This window comes from Glycine soja, chromosome 4, assembly GCF_004193775.1.
Source record: "Glycine soja cultivar W05 chromosome 4, ASM419377v2, whole genome shotgun sequence".
NCBI lineage: Eukaryota > Viridiplantae > Streptophyta > Magnoliopsida > Fabales > Fabaceae > Glycine > Glycine soja.
In genome coordinates, this window is record NC_041005.1 from 19,473,935 (window position 1) to 19,489,472 (window position 15,538).

General features: G+C 27.4%; 1 protein-coding gene across 1 annotated transcript; it reads left to right on the plus strand.

Moving 5' to 3' along the window:
• Window positions 1-9,329: 9,329 nt before the first annotated feature.
• LOC114409494 (putative calcium-binding protein CML19) lies at window positions 9,330-10,102 on the plus strand. Its single transcript, XM_028372975.1, has one exon. The coding sequence runs from the start codon at window positions 9,426-9,428 to the stop codon at window positions 9,849-9,851; it is 426 nt and encodes a 141-aa protein (XP_028228776.1). The 5' UTR covers window positions 9,330-9,425; the 3' UTR covers window positions 9,852-10,102.
• The last annotated feature ends 5,436 nt before the right edge of the window (window positions 10,103-15,538 follow it).

Sequence of the window (15,538 nt, forward strand, 5' to 3'; positions counted from 1 at the left end):
GGAATCACTTTGAATGATATCACTAAAATTTCTCGGAAGATTATTTCCCCGCCTCTCACTATGGCATCATATGGGGATGGTAATAATCAATTAATTAGTAGTAACTTAATTCAAGCATTCAGTTTGGTTACTGATACAAAATGCTATTGCCATGTCTTTGCCTTGCAGTATTCAATGTCTCCCAGGAAGTTCCATGCAAAATGAAATTGCTTTTTCATTCTCACCAAGCCAAAATAAATCCCGGAGAATTTTTATTGCGGATATGAGATGAACTTTTTCAGTTTTGTTTTTAGTCATTCCCTTTGAAGTTAAAATAGAAGGCAATAATTTCATTCCCTTTGATAAAAATTAAAATAGAAGGCAATAATTTCATTAGAAAGACAATATTTTCCTTCTCTTTGTCAAATAATTCATTTTTTGTATTTCTTTTATTAGTTCTTTTTAGGAATAATTGATTTGGTTTCTACTTCTGAAAAAAAAAATAAGAAAAATGATTTATCTGTCTTCTCAAGGCAAAAAAAAAAAAAAAGAACACAGACTACAAGAGGATTATGATCAATTTGTTAACTTCGTACTGAGTATTGACAGAAGGAGGGTTTGCAAAAATAAAAAACTGATGCTTGCTAAATAAATAATGAGTGCCAATATTGTCTCCTCCAAAATAAGTCTTATCTCCCAGCTGTTCCTCCAACAATTTAAGGGCCTCTATGAACTCCTTCTTGGCAGCTTCTTTTTCTTCTCCCTTTGATGTCCAAACCTTCTTTCCAAGATCATATATCTATTCGAAATTAAGAATTAACACCCAATTAGATCATAAAATGTAAGTGAGAAAAAAAGGGGCCACTAATAATAACCAATACACTCATATCTATCATAGTGATACCAGAAGGGATGATAGAGACAATCAAAGATGTTTTGTTAGACATAAGATCAACCACTTAAGAAGATAATCAAATACTTTTTGCTACATGTTGCTAAAGTAGGCTGAGGAATATTTACCAATAAATAAAACAACAAAAGAAAAAAACTATCAAACACGGAAAGTAGCTGAACCACTTAGATAGGTTGTGGAGAATCTAAGGGGAAAAAAAAAGGTGTCTAAAGAAAGTAGTTGTTTTTATCCAAATGGGGTCTATTTTCCATTCACTAAACATCTCTCATATTCCAGATTACATCTAAGCCCCCATAAATGGTCTTACAACTTTGCGGAGACCTGGGTTTTTGATCAACAGTCACCCAGGCCTAGTCACTACGACCCCCTTTGTGAAGAGGCACCCCATGAGTTTTATTTTACGGGCTATTTTGCCGAGTTCCCTTACTAAACACTCCATGAGTTTTAATTTTATATTTTTTCTTAATACATAGGTAGAAGCTCCTATATTTATGTTTTGTTAAGCTTTCTGGTTGCTTCGTCCAAGTTTAAAGAAAAGCATTCTGCTTCTTCGGATCCTTTTTTATTTTTCTGCTTCTTCGGATTCTTTTTTTTGCTTGGTCAGGTTCTGATTGTAATTTCAAGAGCTTCTATTCACATTTGTTAAAGGCGCGAGATGGTTTTTCCTTTACTGGTGTAAAATCTTTAACGCTTTGATCTACAATGGTCAATATTCTTGCCTTTTACTGATATTATTTGTGTTATTGTTGTTATTGTTTTTGTTGTTGTTATTGTTGTTGTTGTTATTGTTGTTGTTGTTGTTATTGTTATTATTATTATTATTATTATTATTATTATTATTATTATTATTATTATTATTATTATTATTATTATTATTATTATTATGCAGAATATCATCTCGGGCAGCTCAAGGCAAAAATAGTCAAACTTAGGACACAATTATTTGAGCTGCGAAAAGTATGCTGCTATTTATACTGTTTATTATTGGTTTCTATTTTCAGATTTAGTTTCTCTCCTAAGTTTTTGTATGAATTTTGCAGGAGAGCAAGGTTTTGAAGTTTTTAGGATTTATGTGGAATCCTTTTTCATGGGTCAGTGGTAGACCTACGTTGCCTCTAGGGGGTGCACTTACACCTCCTCATTTTTTAAAATTCATCAAATTTGTAAATAAAATCTTATATTTTTGTATTTTATTTCATCTATATTTATATAATTGAACCCACTAATTTTATTTTTTATAATTTACCCCAGTGACTTAGGGTCTTGGATCCGCCACTGTCATGGGTCATGGAAGCGGCAACAATCATGGCCATTGCTTTGGCCCATGGAGGAGTGAGCTGATGTATACTTTTAAGTTTTCATTATATATTCTATTGAAAATGTTTATTTTGATATCTTCTTGTGAATGCACTTAATAGAATAATGACTTTCAAAATAATGACTTTCATCTCTGATTCAAATTTGTATTCTAAATCAAGTTTTGTAATAATTAGATTCATATGACATTTAAAAAATAGATTCATGTTATTCGTCATATTATTATTATTATTATTACTATTATTATTATTATTATTATTATTATTATTATTATTATTATTATTATTATTATTATTATGTGTAGTTGATTTAATTTAGCAAGTGTGTTTATTTTTTATTTTATTAATTTGTCAACTTATTATATATCCTTTTTAATGTTTTATTTTTTTTATCAGACATATACAAGCAAAACCAAAATAATTCCCGTGTTTTCTTCCCTAATCCTTTTTATTTTTTTCCCCGATTAGAAAACAAACTAAGAAACTATAGAAGAACAGAGCCAACATAATAATAGTAATAATAATAATAATAATAATAATAATAATAATAATAATAATAAGGAAAAAGAAACTAAACAAAAATAATTTGCAAGTTTTCTTCCATAATCCTTTTTATTTTTTTCCTGATTAGAAAATAAATTAAGGAACATTATTTCCTATCTTTTATTATTATTATTATTATGTAGGCTTTATTGTTCTATAATTTCGTAGTTTTTTCTTTCATTTCCTGTAATTTTTATCATGTATTTCTTTCTTTTATATGTTTGGTTTCTTTGGACCAAATCATTATTTTCTTTTGCTTCTGATGAATGTCTAAGCTCTTCTATGTAGTTTCAAGTATATAAGAAACCAAATAATAAGTTTACTCAATATATGAAAAGGGATTATAGAAATTAGTATTTACCGTTAATATTTTATAGTTTCAAGCATAATATTATTATAAATAGTAAATTTTTTTGTTGTTCCATACTATATTTTATTTTATTCTTATTATGTAATAAAAAAATAAAAAATCAAATGACCCGTGTGTACGCACAGGTCACCAACTAGTTATATGTAAAGGAAAAAAAATACCAACACTAGTAGTCATTATCATCGAATCAAATTAGATTACACAAAAATACAAATTTGAAATCTTTCCCCAAATTTAATATGCACAAACATTACAATTCTTTTTCCACTTAACACAATCAAAATGATATAATTTAAAGTATTCATACTTGTGATTTCAAAGTAAATTTAATTGATATCCTTTTCAATATAAAATTTCATATTTGTAGCAAAAAAAAATTCCTAAATTTTATAATTAGGGTTCTTGCATAATTGGGAGAAAATAAATCAGTCTTGGAGAATCGTAAATTTCATAATACATGGTCTGATACCACATGTAAAATTTAAGATTTTCTAAATTATCAATTACAGGAAACCAATGTGATCTTGAAACGTATAATTCTCATAAATAATAAATAAACAAATAATGCATATCTTTCTCTATAAGAAGACTTCTCCCTGATGTACTTTGATTTCCTTTTTTCTTAGAAGAGAAGAGAAACAAGATTTCACTCCCCTTGACTATTCTTTTTGTTTTTCTATGTTTGTGATGACTATAGATGAAAGAACACTTTTCTGTGAAGGAGACCTTATTTCATGTTAGTAGGTACTATCCCCTTTTATAACCACTACTCCCATCAAGTAGTAGTTTTACCTCTAGAAAATTTTCCTATTTAACCCAATTACTATTTAGTTCTTAATTATTAATTTTTATTTATTAATTCCTACGTAAGTTACATACCTCTCACATGAGACATTAATTTTAACACTGCTTAGCTTTGATGAATTTAGAGTCATGATGTAGTGATGATTATTTTTTGATTTGATTTAATTGGGGATGGCAGTTGGATTCATTCACTTTTTTTAATATTTTTAGTCTTTGCCTTCATTGTTAGGCTTTTGTAAGACTTAGTGTGAGACTGATTTGTTGAGCTTTACAAGCTGCATATAATATTTGGCACGATATTCTCTCTCTTTTTTTTTGTCATTTGGAGTGAGTTTGCTTAAGAAGACTGAGTTCAAGATCCCTCAACGATTTTTATTCTCTTTTAATTTTCATTTATAATCCTAATTTTTGGATAATAATTCTGTATAAACATCTTATTAACTCTTTTATTTATCTATTTTTTATTTTTTTTTCTTATCTCATCATATACTAATTATCCCTTCTTTCTAGATATTTATAACTAGACATATACCACATCATATTATAATCATTTATCTCTTCTTTCTTATCTCTTCCTAGATAAAAGTAATTTATCACACTGGTTATTTATCACATCATATACTAATTATCCCTACTAAAAGAATTTCCATAAACATTCAATTTTATTCGGATAAATTATAAAATCAGAAAAAATTAAAAAATGAAACTTTTAATTACAGACTACTAAAATATTTTTTTAAAAAGAAAACAGAATTAATAAGGTGTATCAAACTTTTCAACTAAAGAAAAGTAAAAAAAAAAAAAACTAGCTTCATAGCCGCCAAATGTGAACTTAAAGTTGTTATCTTCCTCTTATCCAAAGTTATGAAACTCGATCTACTTATTGACTTGGTTGAGGTAGTGGGTCAATGGTCCAACCAGTGGATCAGTAATTGGCTCGATTTGTCCTAGTATATATTAAAAAAATTTAAATTATATATGTATCTGTTATATATAAGTATATAACTAACATTATTTGATTAAGAAAAGTTCGTTCATACTTCAAAATTCAAAATAACAATTGAAGTATTAAAGTTGATAACACAAGTCCACAAATAATAATTCAATAACACAATTACACAAGTCTTGAGTTTTTATTGGAGTGTTTTGGAGCTTTTTCTTTGTTTTTTTTTCTTTTACATGAAACAGGTTTTAAAAACCGGCCGGGTTTGGCCGGGTCTGACTGGTTCATCCTGGACCAGATGCATTGCCGATCCAATAACCAAATCGTCCTGGTTATGTCATTGGGTCCCGGTTGGACCGATCCGACCGATCGAGTCGGATCGGGTTTTAAACTATGCTCTTATCTCTCTAAAATAAAATCATGTCTAAAATTGAATAAATCAAATTACAAAAATACTAAACCAAGATTGCAATATAAAGTAAACAAAAAAAGTAGGGCAAATAGTCACTTTTGTCCCTGAATGTGTAATTCGCTCCTGAATGATGAAAATACAAAATTTAGTCCCCGAAAATGTAAAAAGTGTGGCAAATATATATGGCCGTTAATAGTAGATGAAAATACAAAATTTTGTCATCGAAAGTGTAAAAAGTGTAACAAATATATGCAAACGTTAATAGTAGATTGTGACTAATTATTATAATTTGAAAAAAATTATAATGATTGAGAAATTTTTTTTAACAAATTCGTAAGTTAAATTGAGTCTAAAAGAAAAAAGAATACTCTTTTATAGACTATAAACATTTTTTTTACACTCTCATGCTGCTTGATGAAAGGTTCAAGTAAAAAAAATCCTTATGGTAAAACATTATAGTTAAATTAGATCCATGAATAATTTTTAGGAAAAATTGTAATTGCAATGACACTTTTAATTTGTAAAAAACACTTACCTCCTTTGGAATGACTTTTTTTAAGTTTTTGATTTTTTAAATGATCAGCCAATAAAAAATAATTGTGTATGATTTAAAAAAAATTAAAAATCAACAAACTTTTATTATAATTTGTAGTTTGAAGTCATTGCATATACTAATAGACATTCATATTTTATTATGATTTTTAAAAAAAAACAATTAAATAAATAGTGTTTGATTAAACAAAAGCAATGATTTTCTTATCATTTTATAATAAAATTTCTTCTTTTTTTTCCTGTGTTGATAGTATTTATTCAAGAGCTAACAACCAAAGGATTGATCTTTTTTGTAGTTGAAGAAAAATAAGAAGAATTCACCAAAGCAATAAAAATTCACTTCCATTGATAATATTTTACGCATGTTCGTTGATGAAACTTAAAAATTATATAACGGAAATAAACATTTACTGGTATGATATAACTCTCCCAATTTTTTTTCCAATAATTATAAATTTTTTAAAATTATAATAATTAGTCACAATCTATTATTATCGTTCGGTCAACAATATTACTCTAGTACTCCTTCCTTTGATTAGTTTTTATAATTATTTTGAATAGTTAAATGATGAAATGATGTATGTAGACATGTTTATAGATAATTTTTTATATAAGGAAAGGAAAATAAAAAAAGTAAAATGAATTCAACTTTTGTCATAATCAAAATGAACTTATATGTTTTAACTTTTATAGAAGTGTTTCTATATAACTTTTCCAAAAGTTGTTATGATAAGTTAATTTTAACTTATGTGAGAAGCTCAACTCATTTTATCCTTTTATTTTTTTCCTAACTGTCATGAATAATTTTATCCAAATAAAGTTATCAATTTGGACTAGTCTAGTCTAATCCATTTGGGCTGACCCATCATGGGACAACATATTTTTGGGTAAGACCAATTTATTAAGGGTTGGAATTTTCCTAGTCCATCCTAGCACTTAGCATGTTACTGGTCGAACGGCTCATGGCCTATGGGTCATTTTCATTTTTAAAAAATATAAATAAGTTAAAAATTATCAAATAATTTAAATTTTATATAAAAATTTAATTAAATATTTTTTAATTACTTAAATAAAAAATATAGGTTATCATTTCTACTATAAAATAGCAATATAATGCATAATAATAACAATAAAATAAAGTGTTAATAATAATAATAAACAATTGTTAAAAATGTTGAGTTTGAGCTTGATTGTAAAAACGTGGTTGATGGAATTTCAGCTAGCTCTAAGGGATTTACATATTTTCATGTACTTTTATCTAAATGTAGAGCTTTACTTCTAAATGTTTCAAACTCTTTGGTGAGTTTCATTAGGAGGCCAAACTAATATTGTTGCTCATTCCTTAGCAAGGGTATCAACATTTTATGCTTGTGTCTAAGTCTTTCATCATATTTCAAGTTGTATCTTTCATCATATCATAAATGAAATGAGTTAATCTGGTTCCCCTAGAAAAAGTGTTAAAAATTAAAAACAAAATTCAATATGTATAGAAATTAATGTTAAAATAGACAATGAAAAGACATAAAATATTAAATTTATCATTTATGATTTTACCAAATATAAACATTAAAGAATAAAAATAAACAAGGTGAACAAGTTAACCAATCCCATTAAAGGCCAATTTGTTTGAGATTATGTAATTGTTATTTACGCCTCACAACTTTACTAATATATCTTTTATATATTTTTTTCCCACAAATATCTTTTTTTTTTTTGGAAATTACTTTCCAAAAGTTTAACCTTTTTAACATTCTGAAAAGTATTTTCTAAACGTGTTAAAAAATTAATATATTTCAGAAAATACTTTCTGAAAAGTGTTAAATTTTAACAATATGAAAATACTATCCATAAGCCATTTTTTTAGAGAAAAAAGCACACTAAATTAATGGATATCCTTTGTATGGTTTGGGATAGTTCATGATATTGATGCCATAGTCATAAAGAACCCGGGTAGTTGATTGTGCTTCTCGTCATTGTAAAAGTTTTACTTCATGGACAAATGAGACATGATTTCAATGCTTAGGTTAGAAATTTGTCATTGTTGTGATCTCATATATATTTGAGGATGGACAAATGGATCCCCTCATTTTAATTAAAGTCATCTATATTTGTATCAAAATTTTATATGTTTGCACCCCTCACTTATTTTAATGTGAAGATAAATAAATGTGCTTCCTTATTTTAATATTTATATCCCTTATTTTTTTATGTGTTTAAATCCATTATTTCTTTTTTTCACTTTTCTTATACGTTTATCATTATTTTATTTACATATTGATTTGAAAGTCTATTTTTATCTTTTCTCCAATAAAGTTCGTAGTTTTTTTTGCTAATCTCATAAGTTTCATTCTATCATTTCATCTATCACTCCCTTTATTTTCTTGTGCACATTTCTTCCCCCTATGAATCTCGTTTTCTTTTATTGTACTTTGATCCTATTTTACATTGTCCACCAAGTAGCTTAATTAACAACTTGTCTTACAATTTGATATTTTTTCATATAAACACATCTTTATTTAGCAGTGACAACTCTTACTTGAAATTTATAATTTTTTAACATTTATCTTTATCTTCATATATATGGTAATTTTTTATTATATTTTTTTAAAATTCATCGACCTTGCCTCCATTGGCCTCGAGTCCTAGATCCATCACTAGTAGTTGTGATTGGAGTGAAGATGCATCCATAACATTCATATTCCTACAACTACTTGTAGAATCTCATGATTTCATTTGTTTTGTTAGAGTTTCTTTTAAAGAAATCTAGAAAGTATTTTTCTTCTAAAATTGGTGTCCCATTTTTATCTTCTGAAAATTGGTTTCCGAAAATACTTCTTGGAATGTTTAAATTTTAACACTCTTGGAAAGTACTTTCTGAAATGTAAATTTTTTAACACTACTGTTTTTTTCTTAACAAATTTGACATAAAGCGTAGAAAATAAACACAGCTACAAACATCCCTTCGTGAATTATATTTAAATTCCGCGGTTAATATATAAATAAATAAATTTAATATGTACTAACATTTAACATGCATGATGCAAGGCTAGCTGCTGGCTTGCATTTGTCACGAGAAAACGATATCTAAAAAAGTTTTAGAATTTATTACGCAACATGTTTTTTAAGTTTATTTTTCATGTATTATTAGTATAAATATTTTTACACTCAATCAATTATAAATTTTTGTTTTAGATATGAAATTAAAATAGTTATTCTAAAATTTAGTAAATTTTTCACAAAAAAATTATAAGCAACAAATTTTCACTAAGGTGAAAGAAAATTTATATCATTAATACATTCTAATATATTTTTATTAAGTGTAGGTGCGCCGTGCGCAGCAGCTCATAATTGACTTGTATTTATACACGGTAAAGCGGTACTAACACGGGTAAGCAATACCATTCGTGCTTCTCATCTAACGCTGTCTTGCCCTTTTCCTTTCTCCTTCGCATCGTGAACTTTCCGATGCCATTTACATATGCCAAACACAAGATATAAAAACACCACCCCCTACAATATGTTACACACAATTAATCTTGTGCATAACAATTTCACAAGTGCTATTTTCAGTACATTTTCTTAGTTGTGATAATATGAGAGTGAGCGCAGAGTTTGAGCGTGTTCTCAAGTATTTCGATGAAGATGGGGATGGTAAGATTTCCCCATCTGAGCTTAGGAACCGGCTATGCATGATGGGTGGTGAGTTATTGTTCAAAGACGCTGAAAAGTTGATTGAGGAATTGGATTCTGACGGTGATGGGTTTTTGAGTTTGGAAGATTTTGTGAAGATAATGGAGGCAGCAGGGGAAGATGAGAAGTTGAAGGATTTGGCGGAAGCTTTTGAGATGTACCATGACACTGAAATGCTTGGGTTTATTACACCCAAAAGCTTGCAAAGGATGCTGAATAGGTTGGGAGAATCAAAATCCATGGAGCAATGCAGAGCAATGATTGGCCATTTTGATTTGAATGGAGATGGCGTGCTTAGCTTTGATGAATTTGGAGTGATGATGCAGTGATGATTTCTTTTTATCTTTATTTGATTTATTTGGGGATGGGGGTAGGATTTAATTCATTTGTTGTACATATTTTTAGTCACTGCTTTCATTGTGTTAGGCTTTTGTAAGACTCAGTAAGACTGATTTGCTGAGCTTTATAAGCTTCTTGTATTATTTGGGCACGATCAGATATTCTCTGCTACTTTTCATTTGTAATCCTGATTTTTAGATATTTACACTATATAAACATCTATTTTTTTCTTACAGAACTATATAAATATCTTATGAACACTTTTTTATTTTTTATTTTCTCTTATTACATCAAATAACTAATTATATTAATCATTTATCTCTTCTTTTTTCTTTTCTCTTTCTAGATGTTTACACTATGTAAACAACCAATTTAGTTAGGATAAATTATAAAATCACAAAAGTAGAAAAATAAAACTTTTAATTACAAGCCACTAAAAAATAATTTTTTTTACCAAACACGTACGATTAATTAAATAGATTAATCAAAATTTTCAACTAGGAAAAACAATTAGAAACTAGTTAAGAGAGAATACTTTTAAATAGGGATGTAAGTTATTTGTGAATTCTTTTGGACTCACTTCGTTAATCAATTAAATAAGTAAATCTAAACTTAAAATTAGGTTTGATTATTTAAATAAGTCGAATTCAAGCTTTATAAGTTTGGCATTAATGATTCCTGAATGGTTCATAATATTTTGGAGTCCTTGATGTCAAACTTTTAAATTTTGGATTCAACTTATATCAACAATATTCTGTATATGTTATTTACAATTAATTCTAGTGGTCTCATCTATCTTTGAACTAAACTTTTGACAAATCTTATGTGAAGTTTGGTAAGTATATTAGTGAATTCAATTTTGTAGTCAATAATTATATATGATACTTTTAATTTACTAATTATTAAAATGTAATAGTCTACATTTTTTTAATTCAACATATTACATGTTAAGCACATTTTTTATATTAGTAAGTAGACAATGATCTAGTATTCAAATAATTTTAAATGCTGTATTAAAGTTAAAAATTTATTTAAGACTAGTTTGATAAAAGCAAAAATAAAAAAGTTATAAATGGACTATACAAGTCAAACTCAAGCTTAATGAATGCATCATATTAAAAGATACTACATATAAATTGTTCCTCTCTGCCCACAAATACATTCTTTCTACTCATGTTTACAGAATATTTTTTTATCTTTATGTGTGTCTTGGAAGAAGGAAGAAGGGAGACAAATCAATTTACTCCATTGGTTGTTGTGTTAAAGATTTAAGACTATCAAAGCCAAGTTATGAATGAACTTTGTGATTTTCCATCAAATGAATGATATTTTTCCTGTTTGTTCAAATGGCAATTTATTTTCTATTGCTAGATCTAGGACCTTAAGTTAGGGTGGGACAATCAATTTAAAAAATAAAAACTAATAATTATTATTATGAAAAGAGTGAAACATTAGGGATAGGTGGTTTAAATATACAAAATTAGAGGGGACAAAATATACATATCCACTATATTTATATGTACTTCTTTTTTTTAAAAAAAAATAAGGGGTGAAAATGCACCCCGTCTTTGTAATGTGACTGGCTAAAGGAGCATGTCCAACTTTCTAAGCATTTTTATCCATCATTACAAAAAAAAATATATTACCTTTTTAATTTATTATTTCTTTTTATTGTTTGGAAATGAAAATAAACTTTTACTATACATTTAAAAATTTGGAAGCAAATGAATATAAAAAGTATTAAATGACGCACTTAAATTTAATCATTATAAAATTATCATTGTTTACTTAACATAATATTTAATGTTCAAAAAATTTAAAATATTGTTAACAATAACTATTTTTATTTTATTTAAAATTATAATAAAAAACTTATAAATTAAAAAGTCTCTTTATCTTTTTCATATTTTCATTTAAATTTCAAATGACATCATTTTTCTATTTGATAGTTTTTTTTTCTTCTAATTTTCTTAAATGTATGAATACTGTAAAATAAGAAAAATCATTTCTTAATTTTAAATGATATCATTTTTCTATTTTCTTAAATAACATCTATATCAGCCCTTAAAAATTATCATTTAGCCTAATCTATTTTTTTTTTTGCTGGGATTAACCTAATCATTTACTATACGTAAAAATTTAAAATATTATGTAATCATATATTTTATACTTTAAAATAATACAATAATATAATTAAAATTTACTAAACATTTAAGAAAATATTTGAATAATAATTAAATGATTAAATTCCCTTAAGTATTATTTAATGCTACAATTTAAATAAATTGACACAAATAAGAAGCAAACATTTTGGAAAAAAATATTAATACAATTAATGTTGATGTTCTCAATTTTTTCCAATAATTAATACATTTAATTATTGAAAGATAGTTTTTAAATAAAATATAACGTCTCAGAAATCTAAATAATAATTTTTGAAATTAATAAATAAATTAATTTTTATGAAAATAATTGAATATGAAATAAATGATTAAATTATCTTAACTTACATAATTTACATACTATAGATATCATTGAATTAAACGCTACTAATTTAAATATTAACGTGTGTTCATGCATAAAATAATATATAAAATTTAATTAATTATTAATTAAATGATTAAAAAAAATTGAAAAAAAGTACATGCAATATTTTTCAATAGGCATATTCTATAAATAGGAAACTACAAACACATCCTACGTCTCTTGAAATTTATCGGGTAAATAGTTATTTTCGTTTCTAAATGTGTAAAACGCTGATAAATTTTTTTTCGAAAGATGAAAATTCAAATTTTAGTTACTGAAAGTGAAAAAAGTGCAACAAATTCATTCATCTGTTAACTTCAGTTTATTACCATTAATGAAAGAATTTACATGGTACAAAGGGATGAAAATGTCACAAAAATAATTGTCAACATAACTACTGAATAGATTAGACCAAAATGTCAACAAATTATCATTTGACCAAAATGTCAGTAAGTTACCATAAAACTAAAATGTCAGTAATTTTTCATTGGACCAAAATGTTAATAATTTTTTTTGGACCAAAATATTAGTAAGTTTCAATAGGATCAAAATATCAGTAAGTTACAATAGGACCAAAATGTTAGTCATTTTCCATTGGACCAAAATGATGTTTCCATTAGACTAATTTGTTAGATCCCAAATTTCATTTCATTTAAGGGAGAAATATAATTTAATCTTTATCTCCCCTCTCCTTTTTTATCATTGCAAGTATAAGATTACAATAAACACTTAAAAAAATAGGAAAGCAAGCATAAGTTAGAACAAATATAATAATAAGCATGATATTGATTAATAAGTATAATATGTCTGTTGTTATAAAATTTCTAATGTGAGAGGACTTTATCCAAAATATGAGACTTAAACAAAAATGCACAACCAATAAGTTAATCCTTACAAAAAAAATGAGATCCAACTTGATTTTGTCACTACATAATGTTGTCACAATAGAAAATTTCCAAAATAAACATTCTACCAATGTACAAAAATAAACATTGTAATAGTGTACCAATCATTACAAATTTATCCAAATAATTAGTCAGAATCTACTACAAACAAAAAACAAACATATCACATATTTTACTTCTTCGAATCTTGGCATGTAATTTGGCTGCTTCATCCTATGAGATGACACATTTGAGAATATAATTCGAATTGGTGCTGAAGGCCTAATTGGAGGTGGTCTAAACATAGTTGACAGTGGTGGAGGTATGAAGCTTGTTTCCTACAACAATTATAAATAGTGACTAGTTTTGCATAACATAATTTAACAATAACTAATCAGTTATATGTAAAAGTCACTCACAACACTAGGAGTTGGAGTTGGAGTTGAAGCACTTTCAACATTAGGAGTTGGAGTACTTTCAAAATTAGTTGGAGGTTGTTCAACTTGTGGAGTAGATTAAGAGTAGTTAATCTCATCCTACAAATATGTAACATCTAACATAAATAACTTGTAAGCAACAATAAAAATAATTAATCAAATTTTAAAAAATATGTTACTAGTGTTATTGTGGTTGCATTCGAGTTACAATGTTTGTTAAAGTAATTATGTTTATTAATCAATATTAAGCTTATTATTATGTTTATTTAACTTATGCTTGCTTTCCTATTTTTTTAAGTGTTTATTGTAATATTATGCTTGCAACAAAAAAAAGGGAAGATGAAGATTAAATTATATTTTACCTTTAAATGAAACAAAATTTAGGGTATAACAAATTAGTCTAATGGAAATGTACTGACATTTTAGTCAAAAAAATTACTGACATTTTGGTTCAATGGAAAATAACCGACATTTTAGTCTAATGGTAATTGATGCAATCCTACCCCCAATGACATTGGATATAAGACTCCAAGAAGGTTAAGCCAGAGATGTAGGAGAAGGCCCTAGGGTTCTCATGAGCCTTAAGGTAGATTTTGGGTCCATGGGCTAAGTATGAGCCTACTTATCTCTATACATATTGGATTAGGATTTCATTATTTTTGGGCCTTGTATTTAGGGTTCCATAGTGTAGGGAGGGTACCCTAGTAATGTAGGATTTTTCAGTCCTTTTATTTTACGACACCCAAACTAGTTTTTGTATTAGGGATAGTTTTGTAATTTCACATGCATTAAGTACATTATTTGATGTGTGTGTTAGGAGAAAAATTTAATTGAATTGGGAGAAGCCCAATCAAATTAAATTTTGGACCAACATAAGGGGTAGGTGAGCATTTGGTTGCTACATCCCATTGCCACATCATATAGTCACACTTTATGCATGTCCTTCATGCTTTACATGCCTCATGACACCTAAACACACTTAGTGGAGAATCTTGGATTTGATCTTGGATTAGTGGACTGAAGCATATATGAAATTCACTAATCATAATTAGTGAAATTTTGGTTCCACAAATTCAAATTCAAATTCAAGTGAAATTTGAATAGAAATTTAAATTTCTCTCTAATTTTTTGTGACACTTAGGCTATAAATAGAGGCCTTGTGTGTGCATTTTTTAACTTTGATCATTTGAGAAATTAAACTTCAAAGTTCAGACCTCATTATCCCTCTTTTCTCTCTTAAAATTCCATTCCCCTCTCTCCCTCTCCCTCCACTCATCTTCTCCTACCTTCAAGCTCTTATCCATGACTTCCTACTGTGGTGAGCTTGTTCTTGACTCATCTACTCCTTGAAGTGGCATCTCCAATCATCTTTCCTCCTTCTCCATTCCGCTGCCATTGATCTTCAAGAAATAAAGGACTCCATTGATGAAGAAGATCCAAGGCCTAAAAGCTCTACATGGAGCCACATTATGTGGTATCAGAGCATCTTCATCTAGGTGATGTTCTTTTGCTTCTTCTATCTTTTGTTTGGTCAATTCATTTTAATTCCTTGTTCTTCATCGTCTTCTCCATGTATCTCCTCCATTGTCTTGTGGTTTGGTGTTGTTTAGAGTTGATTCAAAAAACATGAATCGATTAAATCTTACATCTACACTTGTTCTTGCATTTCTATGGTTCAAGTTTTATAGATCTACTCTTGAATCATGTTTTGTGTTGATTTTAGGTTCTATCATTTTTCAGTCATAATCTTCTTGTGCTGAACCTTTAGATCTCAATTTTCTTGTAAAATATTGATTAAAAAAGAAAACACAAAACTCTAAGTGTAAATCA

Bases quoted from the DNA above. Each gene is read 5' to 3' on its own strand.
- LOC114409494 (XM_028372975.1), top strand. From the start codon at position 9,426: ATGAGAGTGAGCGCAGAGTTTGAGCGTGTTCTCAAGTATTTCGATGAA.